Source organism: Euleptes europaea, chromosome 18 (genome assembly GCF_029931775.1).
Source record: "Euleptes europaea isolate rEulEur1 chromosome 18, rEulEur1.hap1, whole genome shotgun sequence".
NCBI lineage: Eukaryota > Metazoa > Chordata > Lepidosauria > Squamata > Sphaerodactylidae > Euleptes > Euleptes europaea.
This window is the reverse complement of record NC_079329.1, coordinates 18,818,672-18,835,203: the sequence shown is the minus strand read 5'-3', so window position 1 is coordinate 18,835,203 and position 16,532 is coordinate 18,818,672. Positions and strand designations below refer to the sequence as shown.

General features: G+C 40.6%; 3 protein-coding genes across 3 annotated transcripts; all 3 read left to right on the top strand.

The window, feature by feature from the left end:
• The first annotated feature begins 2,648 nt into the window (after positions 1-2,648).
• LOC130490699 (olfactory receptor 6F1-like) lies at positions 2,649-3,605 on the top strand. The gene has a single exon (XM_056864509.1). It carries the CDS (start codon positions 2,649-2,651, stop codon positions 3,603-3,605), a length of 957 nt encoding a protein of 318 aa, XP_056720487.1.
• A 3,238-nt stretch (positions 3,606-6,843) lies between these two features.
• Positions 6,844-7,809, top strand: LOC130490698 (olfactory receptor 6C74-like). Its single transcript, XM_056864508.1, has one exon. It carries the CDS (start codon positions 6,844-6,846, stop codon positions 7,807-7,809), a length of 966 nt encoding a protein of 321 aa, XP_056720486.1.
• A 3,377-nt stretch (positions 7,810-11,186) lies between these two features.
• Positions 11,187-12,158, top strand: LOC130490696 (olfactory receptor 6F1-like). The gene has a single exon (XM_056864507.1). It carries the CDS (start codon positions 11,187-11,189, stop codon positions 12,156-12,158), a length of 972 nt encoding a protein of 323 aa, XP_056720485.1.
• Positions 12,159-16,532: the final 4,374 nt, after the last annotated feature.

Below are 16,532 nucleotides of genomic sequence, written 5' to 3'. Positions count from 1 at the left end.
GGAAGTGGCCATTACAGACTATGAAAAGTACTTTTAAAATTCTCCCAGGGGGACATTTTTTGAGATAGAGTCACCACATTCACAATGCTTTTCTATGGAGGAAGGGGTGACCACTTCGGGACCACATAAAATTAGACCCCCTAACCCAATCTTCGCCAAATATCAGGTTTCATGCAAGGAGAGACCCTTGAAGCTACCCTGAACATTTGGGAACTCTACCTCCAAAATGCTTTCCCCAGAGCTCATCAAAAAATCCCCATAGGGAAAAGCCTGGGGAAAGCCAAAGCTGAAAAAATTTGAATAGCTATTCAGGTGATTCGGCCATCGGCTATTCGGCTTCAGCTTTATTCCCAGTTTTAATATTCTGGTTAAATTAAACCTGAAAGAAGCTGAAAAGGCCTTTTTTGGGTTTATTTTTGGTCCAGGTTTATCGATATGCACAGCCCTAATTGCAACGCTATTACTGGAATTGCACACTAGCTTACATGTGAGTATTTTCATGTCTAAAAGATCCACCATACAAAAAACAAACATATATCTCTGCATGCAGAGAAGTAGCATGTCAAAAAAGAGTGCTATCCAGAATTTTTTCCCACTAAATTATTGTGCAATTCCCTGTTACACAACATCCTAACATCCTGCCCTTGAGCTCAGCTGGTGACCCACTGAGGTCTCATTATATGTTTTGACAAAATTCATATAGCAAAGAGCTCTATTACTTGTAAGGATGTCTTTTTCTAAGAAGGCCATTCCATCTCCCCCTTCAAACAATCCCCTCTGGTGAAATTGACAACAAGTCAGTTTTTTTTATTGCCTACCTGGTGGCCTACAGGTGGCGAGCCGTAGAGATGTGGGAAAATGTTGCTTCAGTGGTACAGTTGAGGTAAGCACCCTGAGGCATCTTTTTGGAGGATGAAGGGGTAATCCTCAGACCAGAAGCCTGGGGCCTTGGTGCCTTCATGGACCTGGGACAGGAGCCCCTTGAGGGGTGCCATTATCCTTGACCCATAGACCTCATGGACGTGGCATACCTCCCCTGAACACTAAAGAAAGCTTTGCAAGGAGGAACATGTGATGGCTAAGGGCTTGGAGACAGGGTGGCCTCACCAGTAAGATAAGGGACACACAAACAGAGGAAGCCTGACTCTTCTGGATCCCACCAATTGCCTGTACTGCAGTTAGATCTGAAATGGGGGTTGGGGCTTTGTGCACTGTAGATCCCTCTTGAGCAATGAAAATAAAGTTGTCCCTGGATTATCCCAGTTTATGGTGCTGGCTGTCCTTATTCTGTGTCTGCAAGTAAATCTTAAAAAAAAAATTAATCATTCTGCAAAGTTAGGGTTTCTCCAGGTTTCTAGAAAAATCTTCCCTTTTCACTGACAAATCTTCCCTTTGTGCAACTGGGTCTATTGTGTGGATTTTTTGATCTGTGCTCTGGAGCTGTGTTCATAATTAAATATGTGAGGTGCAGGAAATAGACATCGAAAGAGACATAGAAATAGATAGATATAATAGATTCAGTAAGGAAATAGATTCGGTCATGGCAGTCCCCATCTGCACACTGAAATGGAATGGTCTAAAACAGATTTATGACTTCTACTATTTGTGAGATTTGGGTCTCCATTTCATAAATATAAGTTTTATAAAGATTGAATTGTTTCCTATAGCTCGGGGATATGGTTTGAATAAGAAGTTGAAAGAGAGAGAGAGAGGGAGAGAATATCTGTTAATTCAAAATGTCTGAAGTTTATCTGCTCCACATTACCGATGATCCCTTGGGACAGAAATGGGTTTTTTTACAGATAAATGCACGTGGGGGAACAATCTTTATCTGTACATGTTTTTTTTTTCTACTGAGAATAAAAGGCTGATGTAATTGAGCTGTGTTTGTCTTTGTGCGTGTCCGCATAAATAACAATGGAAGCACACAGCAATCAACGTAATTTCATGCTACCAGAAGAAACCCATCAACAGGTAAACCAGAGAGATTTTATTTGGCCTTTAGGAAGGTGCATGAAAAGATACACATCTTCTGGAAATACTGTAGATACACACTGTCAGACACCAGTAGAATTTGTTGTTTAAATTTGTTGTGCAATTGCTTAAACCAGTGGTTTTCATACCTAAACTGACCAAATCATGCTTTAATCTAATTGCAATTGCCCAACGTTAGGGGTCGAACGTTATATGCTGTTGCACAAAATTTGGCTACCTGTTTTGGCTATTGCACAAATTTAGCTACCTCCTCCTCCTCTTCTTCTTCACCACTATGTCTTGGTTGCTTTTTGTTCTATAAATTATTTGTTGTCCCCAATATTTTTTGGGGGGGGAGGGGGGTTGATTATTCTTGCTTTTCACACACATACTCCAGTCTTTCTTTCCTACGCACATGGACAACAAGAAGAGACTTTCATAGTTCTCATTTTGCATTCAGCATTTTTGTCCATTTTTTTGTTAGTATAAAAAATATATTTAGGCAGTATTTGGTCAATTTGGTTGAATGCAGTTATGCGAGAATCTTTAAATGTTCCAAAAAGGTCTTTATAGGAATAACAGTATGTGTGTGGGGGGTGGGGGGAACAGTGGAAAAGGGAAGGGGTTAATGCCTACTCTTTTCCAGTACTCAGTATATAATTTGTTATTTACAGATGCAGAGTGTGGAAAACTCAGAGTGGCAAAACAGAACAGCCGTCACCAATTTCGTCCTCCTAGGGTTTGGCAATGTTGAGGACTTGAATGTTCTCCTTTTCTTATTATTTCTAGCGATCTACCTTGTGACTCTGTCAGGCAATCTTCTCATTGTTGCCCTGGTCATGGTTGAACATCACCTCCATACACCTATGTACTTCTTTCTGGCAAATCTATCCTTTTTGGAGTCTTGCTACACTTCAACAATATTGCCAAGAATGCTGGCTAGTTTTGTCACAAGGGACAAAACCATTTCTCTTCTGGGCTGCATTCTCCAGATGCATTTCTTTTCTACTCTGGCAGCCACCGAATGTTGCCTCTTGGCGGCCATGTCATATGATCGCTATCTTGCCATATGTAAACCTTTGCATTATGCCACACTTATGAATGAGAAAATTTGTATCTTGCTTGTTTCAGTATCGTGGATAATTGGGTTGCTGCTTATAACTATCTTAACATGTTTGTTGTCACAACTTAACTTTTGCAACCAATGTACAATTGACCATTTCTTCTGTGATTTCACCCCTATAGTTCGACTTTCCTGCAGTGACACTCGGGTGGTTGAAATGGCAGCTTTTATAACATCTTCGATAGGGATTCTGCCTACATTTCTCATAACTGTGACATCCTATGCATTTATTATCTTAACAATCCTGAAAATCCCCTCCATCACCGGAAGACAAAAGGCATTTTCCACCTGCTCCTCCCATCTCACTGTAGTTTCCATTTTTTATGGATCCTTAATGTTTGTCTATGTCTTGCCAACAACTGAGAAATTCAAAGATCTCAGTAAGGTCTTCTCTTTTTTGTATACAGTCCTCACTCCGATGGCCAATCCTTTCATATATAGCCTGAGGAACAAGGAAGTAAGGAGCAGTCTTAGGAAATATATTGTATCAGTTCTGGGAATTTTCTGAGATACGAAGAAACTTACACCTGTATGATTAATATAATGATTATTTTTAAATTGTTCTTGCTGCTTATAAAAATCTATCTGTTCTGGTTTCATCAAATTTCTGAGTTTTCAAGAAAGTGGAAAGCTGAAAACTATCAAGATGTAACTGAATGGACAAATAAAGTATAAGTATCTGCAACTATGGCTAAGTTAACGTCTTTGGTGAATTTACGTCAACCTCTGATTTTTATGAAAAATTGAAAGTACTTCTTGAGTATATAGTTGTTAACTAATAAAATAATAGAACATAAAAGTTTAAATAAGAAATATGCCATTGAGTGCTCGCTTCGGCAGCACATATACAGAAATATGCCATTAAATATGCAATTATAATATTTAAAAAGATAAATCAGAATGGAAGTTATTGAGTAGGTTAATTATAATGTAAGAGTCTGATGTGTTTTTATGTTTGCATGTCTGTGTTTTGTAATATTTGTTTGAATTTTTTTAAAATGTTTAAAAACATTTCTGAGTATTATTATTCTTTTACACCTAATTATGCATGGGGGGGGGGAATGTAGAATTCAGTTATGCCCTTTGTATGCCTGAAGACCTAGATTAAATCATTGACTCCTCCAGTTAAAAAGATGTCAACAGCCTGCAGGTTTAAACACAATAGACCATGTAGCGAGGGGGGAGGGTATAGTTGAGGCATACAGTTGAGGGCAGCAATGATTTTATCAGATCTGGTCTCCCTAGTCCCTTCTACGGTATCATCAATTGCTGAATTAAGGGGCCTTGATTGCATTGCTGGGCTCATTGTGGCACTGTTTTCAATTATGCTTCTTAATCGCTGCCGTGTACTGTTTAAAATGTCTGGAGCACTTCCAAGAGAACTACCTTTCCCCCCACTTTTTTATGTGGCGTGTTCTTTTTTGGCTTTTAAAAAATGTTCTAAGATTAGTGCAATAGCGTTATAACACCATAGCAATCCAATGCATCCAAATGCTGGTGATATAGCACTTAGAACACCATCTTAGAACACCATCCCCCTAACACTAAAAAAGCGAAAAAAGAACACACTGAGCTCCTTTGGAAAGTCATGCAGAAGAACCATGCTGACTGCATGGTATAGTGGTTAAGAGTGATGGACTCTAATCTGAAGAATCAGGTTTGATTCCCCACTCCTCCACATGAGTTATGACCTCTAATCTGATGAAAAGGGCTTGTTTCCCCACTCCTCCACATGAAGCCTGCTTGGTTACTATGGGCTTGTCACAATTCTCTCAGAACTCTCTCAGCCCCATGTACCTCACATGGTGCCTGTTGTGAGGAGGGGAAGGGAAGGCGACTGTAAGCCACTTTGAGACTCCTTAAAGGTAGAGAAAAGCGGGGTATAAAACCAACTCTTCTTCTTCATCATCTAAATCTTTAACTGAAAAATTAAAAAGGTAGGATCGACTCTAAAAATAATTAATTTTGGAAGTCATTTGTCCTAGGTTTCAATTTGGTTGCAGAGAAAATAATTGTGCAGCAGCACCATTGGCCTGTGTAATAGACCACAAATGTGTGAAAGCTGGGTGTGTGTGCATGCTGTTTGAGGCCAGTTAGTGAGCTCTGATGAATAGCTCAGTGAGTAGTGATCCAATCAATCAATAATTTGGTGGCATATTCACAGCTGGTGAGGCAGTCTGAACCTGCAGTAGTGTGGGCATCCCTGGAAATCCATAGTCATAGACATTGATATAGATATAGTAAGGATATAGATTCAGTCATGGCAATCCCCATCTGCATACTGAAAAGGAATGGTCTAAAAACCAATTTATGACTGCCAGTATTTCTGAGATTTGGGGCTCCATTTAATAAATATAAGTTTTATAAAGGTCTAATTTAGTTTGAATAAGAAGTGGAGAGAGAGAGAGAGAGAGAGAGAGAGAGAGAGAGAGAGAGAGAGAGAGAGTGTTAATTCAGAATGTCTGTAGTTTACCTCTGTTCCATATTACCCATGATCCCTTGGGACAGAATTTTTTTAACAGATAAATGCAATTGGGAGAACAATTACTGTTGTCATTTTTTTTTTCTGAACATGTTTTTCCCCTATTGAGAATAAAAGGCTGATGTAATTGAGCTATGTTTGTCTTTATGTGTGTACGCATAAATAAGAATGGAAGGACACAGCACTCAACATACTTTCATACTACCAGAAGAAAGCCATCAACAGGTAAACCAGAGATTTTATTTGGCCTTTGAGAAGGTGCATGAAAAGATACAAATCTTCTAGAAATAGATGCAATCTGTCAGAAGCCAGCAGAATTTGTTGTTTAAATTTGTTGTCCAATTGTTTAAACCAGTGGTTTGCATACCTGGGTTGAGAGAACCTTTGGTGTTCTCCTGACCTTTGTCAAAATTCAACAATGAAAAAGCATTAGTGTTAAAGAAGTTCTCCTGACAACCAGCTTGTCCACCAGACTCTCCTAATTATTTATGTAGCACATTCAGTGAGTACAGCACATACACACATATGGGTAGATCTTACTGTCTTTTTCAGTGGCACACTGATCTCATCCATTTGCCTTTCTTGTTGTAGCCCTCTCCCACCTGGCTATTTGTCCATCCATACCTCATAATACGTGTCACACACCTCCCTGGAAAAGGTACCCCTTGTTTCCCCTGCTGAAAACCTGATGTGATCCAGCTCAAGGATGGGGAGCTCATCACAAAGAACTTCTAATTTAAATTCCAGCATGCATCTTAAAAAAAAGAAAAGAAAAGGAGAAACAGATACAAGTAAGAAGGAAGATGAACAGGAAGAATTACGAATATTAGTCAGTGATAATGTTTTGTTCTTGTGTGGTGGTTAGGAGCAGTGGACTCATATGGAGAACAAGTGGACTCTAATCTGGAGAATTGGGTTCGATTTCTCACACTTCCACATGAGTGGTAGACTCCTCTATATGAAGCCAACTGGATGACCTTGGGCTAGTCAGAGTTCTCTCTGAACTCTCTCAGTCCCACCTACCTCACCAGGTGTCTGTTGTGGTGAGAGGAAGGGAAGGAAATTGTAAGCCGGTTTTATTCTCTTTAAAGCGTAGGGAAAGTCAGATATGTAGGCAGTATTTGGACAATTTGTTTGCATGCAGTTATGCGAGAATTTTTTACATGTTCCAAAAATGTCTTTATTGAATAAGTAGTGTGTATGGAAAAAAGTAAGAAAGGGAGGGGTTTAGTTCTTAATCTTTTCCATGATTTGTTATTTACAGATGAAGTGTGTAGAAAACGCTGAATGGCAAAACAGAACAACCGTCACCAATTTCGTCCTCCTAGGGTTTGGCAATGTTGAGGACTTGAATGTTCTCCTTTTCTTATTATTTCTAGCGATCTACCTTGTGACTCTGTCAGGCAATCTTCTCATTGTTGCCCTAGTGATGGTTGAACATCACCTCCATACACCAATGTACTTCTTTCTGGCAAATCTTTCCTTTTTGGAATCTTGCTACACTTCAACAATATTACCAAGATTGCTGGCCAGTTTCATCACAAGGGACAAAACCATTTCCCTTTGGGGCTGCGTTCTCCAGATGCATTTCTTTTCTATTCTGGGAGCTACCGAATGCTACCTCTTGGCGGCCATGTCATACGATCGCTATCTAGCCATATGTAAACCTTTGCATTATGCCACACTTATGAATGGGAAAATTTGTATCTTGCTTGTTTCAGTATCGTGGCTATTTGGGTCGCTGCTTATAACCATCTTAACATGTTTGTTGTCACGACTTGACTTTTGTAACCAATGTACAATTGACCACTTCTTCTGTGATTTCACCCCTATAGTTCGACTTTCCTGCAGTGACACTCAAGTGGTTGAAATGGCAGCTTTTATAACATCTTCGATAGGGATTCTGCCTACATTTCTCATAACTGTGACATCCTATGCTTTTATTATTATAACAATCCTGAAAATCCCCTCCATCACCAGAAGACAAAAGGCGTTTTCCACCTGTTCCTCCCACCTCACTGTAGTTTCCATTTTTTATGGATCCTTAATATTTGTCTATGTCTTGCCAACAACTGAGAAATTCAAAGATCTCAGTAAGTTTTTCTCTTTCTTGTATACAGTCCTTACTCCGATGGCCAATCCTTTCATATACAGCCTGAGGAACAAAGAAGTAAGGAGCAGTCTTAGGAAAAACATTGTCTTCATTCTGGGGGGTTTCTGGGATACGTAGAAACTTATGCCTGTGTGATTGCTATCATGATTTATTTCATTGTTCTTTCTTGCTGCTTATAAAAATCAATGTGTTCTGGTTTCATCAAATTTCTGAGTATGCAAAAAAGTGGGAAGCAGAAGACTGCTCAGATGTAACTGAATGAACAAATAAAGTAGAAGTATATGCAACAATTGGCTAAATTAACGTCTTTAGTGAATAACATATCAACCTCAGATTATCATGAAAAATGGAAAGTTTTTATTGTGTATATCGTTATTAACTGGTGAAAATAATAGAACTTAAAAATTTACTTAAGAAATATGCCATTGAACATGCAATTATAATATTCAAAGAAGATATAACAGAATGGAAGTTATAGAGTGTTCCATTATAATGTAATGAATCTAATGTGTATGTTTATATGTTTGTATGTCTGTATGTTTTGTAATATTTGTTTGAAAAAAAATGTTTTTAAAAGTTTCTGAGTATTATTATTCTTTCACTCCTAATTATGCATGGGGGGAAATGTAGAATTCAGTCCTATACTTTGTATGCACAATTCCTGCTCTTTTGATTTACAACAATCTCCCAATTGAAGATTTACTCTGCTCTGGTTAGACCTCAACTAGAGTACTGTGTTCAGTTTTGGGCACCACAATTTAAGAAAGATGTAGACAAGCTGGAACGTGTCCAGAGAAGGGCAACAAAGATGGTGAGGGGTCTGGAGACCAAGTCCTATGAGGAAAGGTTGAAGGAGCTGGGTATGTTTAGCCTGAAGAGGAGAAGACTGAGAGGGGATATCATAACCATGTTCAAGTACTTGAAGGGCTGTCATATAGAGGATGGTGCCAAGTTGTTTTCTGTTGCTTAAGAAGGTCGGACCAGAACCAACGGATTGAAATTAAATCAAAAGAGTTTCCGTCTAGACATTAGGAAGAATTTTCTAACAGTTAGAGCAGTTCCTCAGTGGAACAGGCTTCCTTGGGAGGTGGTAAGCTCTCCTTCCCTGGAGGTTTTTAAGAAGAGGTTAGATGGCCATCTGTCAGCAATGCTGATTCTGTGACTTTAGGCAGATGATGAGAGGGAGGGCATCTTGGCCATCTTCTGGTCACTAGGGGTGTGGAGGGGGGAGATAGTTGTGAATTTCCTGCATTATGCAGGGGGTTGGACTTGATGGCCCTGGTGGTCCCTTCCAACTCTATGATTCTATGATTCCTAGATTTAATCATTGACTCCTCCAGTTAAATAGATGTCACCAGTCTGCAGGTTTAAACACAAAAGTCCATGAAAGAACCGTTGGGTGGGCCATCCCATACCTACTGATCTGGCCAAAGGGCCAAAAAGGGGAAAGAAGGGGAGATAATTCTACTAAGCCCTGTTCCAATGGCTTCCAAAGCATGCAGCTGCAGAGATGGATTTAGCTGTTTTCAAAATATATATATGAGAGGCTCCTCCTGCTCTGACGGCACTTGATGGGACACCACTATTCTGTCCCTGCTCCAAGGAAGGCTTCCCAAGCCTCATAATGAGAGGGGAGTGGGTTGTGTCATCTGGTTCCTCCTACTTGTTGTGCTCAGCCATTAGTGTCCATCTAAGCTGGCCAACACCTTCTTCTCCTGCCTGTTTCTGGACACTCCCTTTTAAAGGCAGTTAGCCTGCCTTGCCCCATGTAGCTCATCTATCCGACCCTGGCTCTTTCCTCCCCACCTTTTGTGGGTGGAGCTTGCCTTCTCATCTAGACCATTCCCAGCTCCCCATCTTTCCTTGCCCCTCCACCGGCTACTCTCCCTTGGGTTTGGCGGGGTGCTTGCCCACCAGTCTGTCCCAGGCCCATCCAAGCTCTGCCTCCACCTGACTCAGCTACACTTATGTTTGCCAACCTCCAGGTGGTAGCTGGAGATCTCCCACTATTAGAACTGATCTTCAGACTGACCTTGGGCCAGTCATACCCTCTCAGGCTAACCTAATTTACAGGATTATTGTGAGGATAAAAAGGGAGGAAAGGAAAATGGTGTAAGCAACTTTGGGACCCCATGGGAGATCAAAGTGGGGTACAAATGAAGTAAGTAAATAATAGGGTTGCCAACTTCCAGGTACTAGCTGTATCTCCTGCTATTTCAACTGATCTCCAGCCAACAGAGATCAGTTCACCTGGAGAAAATGGCCTCTTTGGCCATTGGACTCTATGGCACTGAAATCCCTCCCCTCCCCAAACATCGTCCTCCTCAGGCTCCACCCCAAAAGCCTCCCACCAGAAGAGAAGAGGGACCTGGCAACCCTAGTAAGTAAGTAAGTAAATAAATAAATAAATAATATCCCATATTAAATTCCCAATATCTGAAAAAAATCACCTGAAAGAGCTGCTTGTAAGATAGGCTAGATGGAATAATGATCCCTCTGTAACACTGTTTATTTAATTTATTGGAATCAATAGCTTAGCACTTGCACAGTCATATCCGCTACATGACTTCTGCATGGGATAGCAGACAACATCAGAACTGTTTCTTTCTATTCTACTATCTCAAAGGAATATATTTCCCTCCAGAAACTAATTTAATCTCTACTACACAATCTGTTCCTAGGAGAGGATAGGTCTTTTCTTTTCCCCATTGACCGAGGTGCCCAGGGAGATCCTTAGATGTATGAATGAGGGGTAATAAGAACTAAGACATACTGTTTCGCTTTTGAAGCAACACAACAGGAACAAAGAAGATTTTGCTGCATCTACCACATTGAATTTTATTATATAAAGGAAGGGTGACGACCGATGATAGAACTACACAAGCCCAGTAGACTTCAATAACGCTCAGCAATGACAACACATTATAGGCATCATCCGGGTCATACCATTAATGAAGGTAATGCAGCTTATCTCTATTGACTTTTAACCTTATCCTGATCATTTTTCCAGGTTAAAAGAAGTGTGCAGCTTCTGTAGTTGTACATGTATGACACTCAGCACATAAATGTTTCTCTTCGTGTGTAAAGTGCCATCAAGTTGCAGATGACTTAAAGTTCAGCAGGGTTTGAAGACAAGAGACTACATTGGCCCTGCCTGGCCTGAATTTTCTTTGCTGCTAGAGCGAAGAGGGCAACTCTATAAGAGACAGCTGGCTCCATGTCTGCAAGGAGAAATAGAAGTTTCGCCATCACAGTACGTTAATCTAAATTGGCCAGAATTGTCCCTAAAATCTTTGCCTTGGAACTATATATAATGGGCAGGTCAACATGTAATGGGTCAGGTCTTCCAGTTCTGAGCCTCCCCAGATACATATGCTCAGAACAGATTCTTTTTCAGGGCTTAAGAAAGCTTCAGCAAATAGGGTCCACTCTTTTCGTATCAGCCCTGGGTTTTGTTTTAATTCATGTTAATTTTGATTTTGTCTCTTCTACAGATGAAGCCAACAGTAAACACAACATCTGTAAACTGCACAGATATCTCAGAATTCATCTTGCTGGGCTTTGGGAGGCTTCATGATCTACAGTTCCTTCTCTTCCTGGTGTTTCTGGTGATCTATATAATGACTATCTCTGGAAACCTCACCATCATTTTCATAGTTACGACCAGTCCACATCTTCACACTCCCATGTACTTCTTCTTGGGAAACTTGTCCTGTATGGAGACCTTCTACAGCTCAACCATCCTGCCCAGGATGCTGGCTAGTTTACTAACTGGGGACAGAACCGTTTCAGTTAAGTGTTGTGTGATTCAGTTATATTTCTTTGGATTTCTGGTGAGCACAGAATGTTACTTGTTAGCTGTGATGTCTTACGATCGATATCTAGCAATTTGCCAACCACTGCATTATGGAACCTTAATGAATGACAAGCTCTGTCTCAAGCTTGCAGCTGGTTCTTGGCTATGTGCCCTGCTGCCAATTAGTATAATAATAATTCTGATGTCGTTTTTACATTTTTGTGGCCCAATTGCCATTGATCATTTCTTTTGTGATTTCCCTGCTTTCATAAAGCTTGCCTCCGAAGATACACAGCTGGTTCAGCTTTTAGCTTTCATACTGTCAGCCATAGATACTCTTCCCCCTTTTGTTTTAACCCTGACATCCTATTTTCATATTATTGATACTATCCTGAGAATCCCATCAACCACAGGAAGAAAGAAGGCATTTTCCACGTGTTCCTCACACCTCACTGTGGTCACCATTTTTTATGGCACCTTAATGGTGGTATACATCTTACCAAAAAGTGAAACATGGGGTGACTTGCACAAAATATTCTCTCTCTTTTATACTGTCCTGACTCCCATGGTCAATCCTCTTATCTACAGTCTGAGAAATGAAGAGGTTAAAAAAACTCTGAGAAGAGTGATCAACAAATGGCTAGGTTTCCAGAAATTGGATCGCAGCTGAGTTAAGGAAGACATGCTACCATTAGTATATTGATTATCTAAGATTAATCACATAGCTCCTTATTTATTATGTTTGTTCAAAGACAAGGGTGTGTTCTAAGAAAAAAACAGACACACTTTGATTGGATTCAATTAGCTTTCCCATTGGTGAAAAAGGGAAGAGGACTGGTATGGCTTTATGGATAGAGTGCTCGACATGCAGAATGTCCCAGGTTCAATCCCTGGCATCTCCCGGAATAAGCAGGTTATAGGGGATGTGAAAGACCTTGGCCTGCGACCCTGGAGAGCTGCTACAAGCCTGAATCGACTTTGATGGACCAATGGTCTGATTCAGTATAGGTCAGCTTCATGTGTTCATGCCTGTTCATGTGTTAGCATTTTTAAAGAGTTGGGCCTGGGTTCCCTGGACCCAACTTGGGTGCCTCACAGCCACATAGCACTCTGGCAATTGCTTAAAAAAAAGTCCTAACAGGCTTCAAATGTGGCTGCAAATGAAAGAAGTGCTCCTGCCAACCCCTCCAAGCTGTTTGAGAGGCAGCATGGTATAGTGGTTAAGAGCGGTGGTTTAGAGCAGTGGACTCTGATCTGAAGAACCGGGTTTGATTCCCCACTCCTCCACATGAGCGCCAGAGGCTAATCTAGTGAACTGGATTCCACCCCCCCGCCCCCAGGCCTCCACATGAAGCCAGCTGGGTGACCTTGGGCAAGTTACAGCTGCAGAAAGGCACAATTTTTTTGGAAAGATATACATAGAGAATTACAAGAGATGCTACACTTAAATTTTGATTTTCAACCAAAGCACTTCTTGTTAGGAATGACTCCATCACAACTGATACCCACAGACAAATAATTATTCTTGTATGGCATGACAGCAGCAAGAACATCATATGCCAAATATTGGAAAGAAAAAAGGACACCAACACTAGAACAATGGATTACAAAAATGTATGAATATGCAGGCATGGTAAGATTATCCAACTGGATGAAAGAAAAACCACCAGAAGAGCACAAACAAAGATGGCAAGCATTCTATGACAGATACACTGTAAACTAGAGATAAATACATACATAAATAATGTTAATATTACAATTGAGTTAGACAAACAGAATAAGAAATGCCGGGGTAAAAGTTTAATTACTACATAATAGTGATTTATAAAACTGACTATAGAGAAGTTTTAGAAAGCTAGATAATAGACTGAAAGACAATTAAAAAATAATATAACAATAGAGGAAATCAATGCAAGACCTGTTCCGAATGCCATCCATGTACAACACAATTGTTCCCATTCCCTCTTCCCCTTCTTATTCTGTACTATTTTGAAAAATTTAATAAAATATTTTTTTTAAAAAAAAGAGTGGTGGTTTGGAGCAGTTGACTCTGATCTGGAGAACCTGGTTTGATTCCCCACTCCTCCACATGAGCGCCAGAGGCTAATCTAGTGAACTGGATTTTTTCCCCCGGTCCTCCACATGAAGCCAGCTGGGTGACCTTGGGCAAGTTATAGCTTTGTTAGAGCTCTCTCAGCCCCACCGACCTCACAGGGTGTCTGTTGTGGGGAGGGGAAGGGAAGGTGATTGTAAGCCGGTTTGAGACTCCCTTAAGTGGTAGAGAAAGTCAGCATATAAAAACCAACTCTTCCATCATATGCCTTGCATAGGGTTGCCAGATCAGAGTTGGGAAATACCTGGAAATTTTGGGGGTGGCGACTGAGGAGGGTGGGGTTTATTGAAGGGAGGGACTCCAATGGGGTATAATGCCATCGAGTTCATCTTCCTAAGTGGCCATTTCCTCCAGGGGAACTGATCTCTATTGGTTGGAGATCAGTTGAAATCCCAGGAGATCTCCAACCACCACCTGGAGGTTGGCAACCCTAGCCTTACAGCTGGATGTGCTATGAGGAAGTTCCCTTGGTGCTGAGTGTAGGGTTGCCAACCTCCAGGTAACATGAGTTTGTACTATTGAGTAGATTGCTTGCACCTGTGGGATCAAGAACACCTTAAGAAAGATTGCATTGAGTTTAACTTCAGACTCTCAGCTAGCCTCTTAAACAGAATGGCAGAATAGATGTCTCTCCAAACTTTGGTATGTAAGATATAACAGATTAATAAGATATATATTTTTGTAAGCTAAAATATTTTTGTATATATGAAATATTTTAAGAACCATGATCTATTTATTATAGTACAAACCTGTGATTTTTTGAGATATTATGTAGGTATGCATTTTATTACAGGTGATATTTGCACATGGTACTCCTTGAAGCTTGATGAAAGCTCTGAAATGGGGATTTTACAGGAAGCCCATTGCATTTGAAATCTGTTCCGTGCTTCATTTGGACATTACCATTCTGGATTGTCAATTTTTGTGCACCTGATTTTGTTGTGTATATACACTTACCTGATGTAAATTTATCGCATTATAACAAGTTCTTGCTCTGTATTTATATCCTTGGGATATTGTTTTGGTGAGGCTCCACCTCACAATATAACTGCTTGCAAAGTGCTTTGTATGTGCTTTATTGAGCTTTATACAAGTGCAGACTTTTGATTCCCTACTCTCCTATTTTGTACTTGTAGCCAGTATTTGATTACTAACCTCCAGGTGATGGCTGGAGACCTTCCGCTAGTACAACTGCTCTCCAGATGACAGAGATCAGTTCCCCTGGAGAAAAGGTCTGCTTATGCAACTGGTCTCTATGGTATTGAAGTCCCTCCCCTTTCCAAACCCCACCCTCATCAGGCTCCATCCTTCACAACTCCAGGTATTTCCAAACCCAGAACTAGCTGAGTGGCATCTTCTGTACCTGGCAGGAGCATGTTAGGGGAGAGGGATGAAGCTTGGCAGCTCTCACCACCCAGCGATGGTGCAGGTTGTGATAAGCAAGGCCAGTGGAAATGCTGGCCAAGTTTGGAGCCAGGGTGGACCTGCCCAAAAGGCATCTGCAGTGGTGGCCCAGCACAGGCAGCCCTCAAAAGCATCAGCTTATTTGGATAACCATTGATGTAGAGCAGCCATTGAATGAATGAATTATTGAAATAAATAACTAACTAACTAGTTGAACCCATGATTGGTTGTCTTGTGTCATAATTTGAGGAGGGTGCCAGGGAAAAGGCATTTCAGAAGAAGAAAATTGCTCAACACAACATTGCAAATGGGTAGGGTTGCCAGCTCCAGGTTGGGAAATACCTGGTGATTTGGGAGTGGAGCCTGAGGAGGGCAGGGTTTGGAGACGGGAGGGACTTCAAAGCCATACAGCCCAATTGCCAAAGAATATCTTTCCCTACAAAAACTAAGTTCAGCTGTACTACATAATATGGTCATGGTTGACTGTAAGCATTTTCCTTAGTGCTGTCAAGATCCTCCAATCCAGGAGGATCTTGTTATGTATCAGGCAGTATTCAAAATTTTCACAAAATCTGGGGTGCAAGTCCTTACACCTCAGGAGAGTAGCTGCCAACAGCCCCTTTTCTCTAACCCAACCAGCCAGAAGCCAAGGAACAGACTTCTAACTTTCCTGTTTTTGATAAAAGAAAGTCAACCAATGAGGTTGGCCAACTGCAGTGTGAGTTTCACCAAATAATTATCTGGTAGGTATAGCCCTTTGGCCAAGGTACTAAAATTAGATGGAAGCCACCTGAAGACATAAAAAACTTCACTCAAATATAAATAAGAATTTATTAAAATTGTGCAAGAATATTTATAAGAGAACAAAAGCAAGTGAGGCATTTAAAACAGTGAAACCTAGAGCAAGTAGCACTAGCTAAACATTCAAACACTAATTCAAGAAGCAAGATACCAAATTCAAAGTTCAGGATTCAAGATGTTACCCATCCAAATGTCCACTCTATCCAGAGTCAGGGGCTGACAGCATGTCCCGGCCCCATAGCAAAAATCACAAAAGTCCAAAAATGGATCATGGAACCATGGCATAAGATCCAAGAACAAAACTGAATTGGAAATGCAATTATTTTAGGCCCAAAAGATGCTGAGTTGGCCTGAGCTTGGCCAGAGCTACTGACCAATCAGATCTTTGGTTGATCATCTCAATTAATTGCATCCGCTTGTTGCTGACCAGTTGATTGAAAGAATCATTGTGAGTTAGAAGTGGGTTGTCTTTTCTGCAGGAAATGGGTTGTCTTTTTCTACAGGAAGGCCACATGGAATAGGGGCTATAGTGAGGAGTAATGGGCCAGTTTCAGGAAAATATCTGACAAGATCCAACCCAGTGTTTTCTATTTTTGTTTTCTTGGGCATGCTTGTCCCTATTCCCATTGTGTCTGTGATTATTTTTCTTTTGTGCAATAATCTTTGTTAGAAGATCCAACTAAAGCCACTAATTTCCCTTATGATTTAACAGTCGTCTTCTCCATA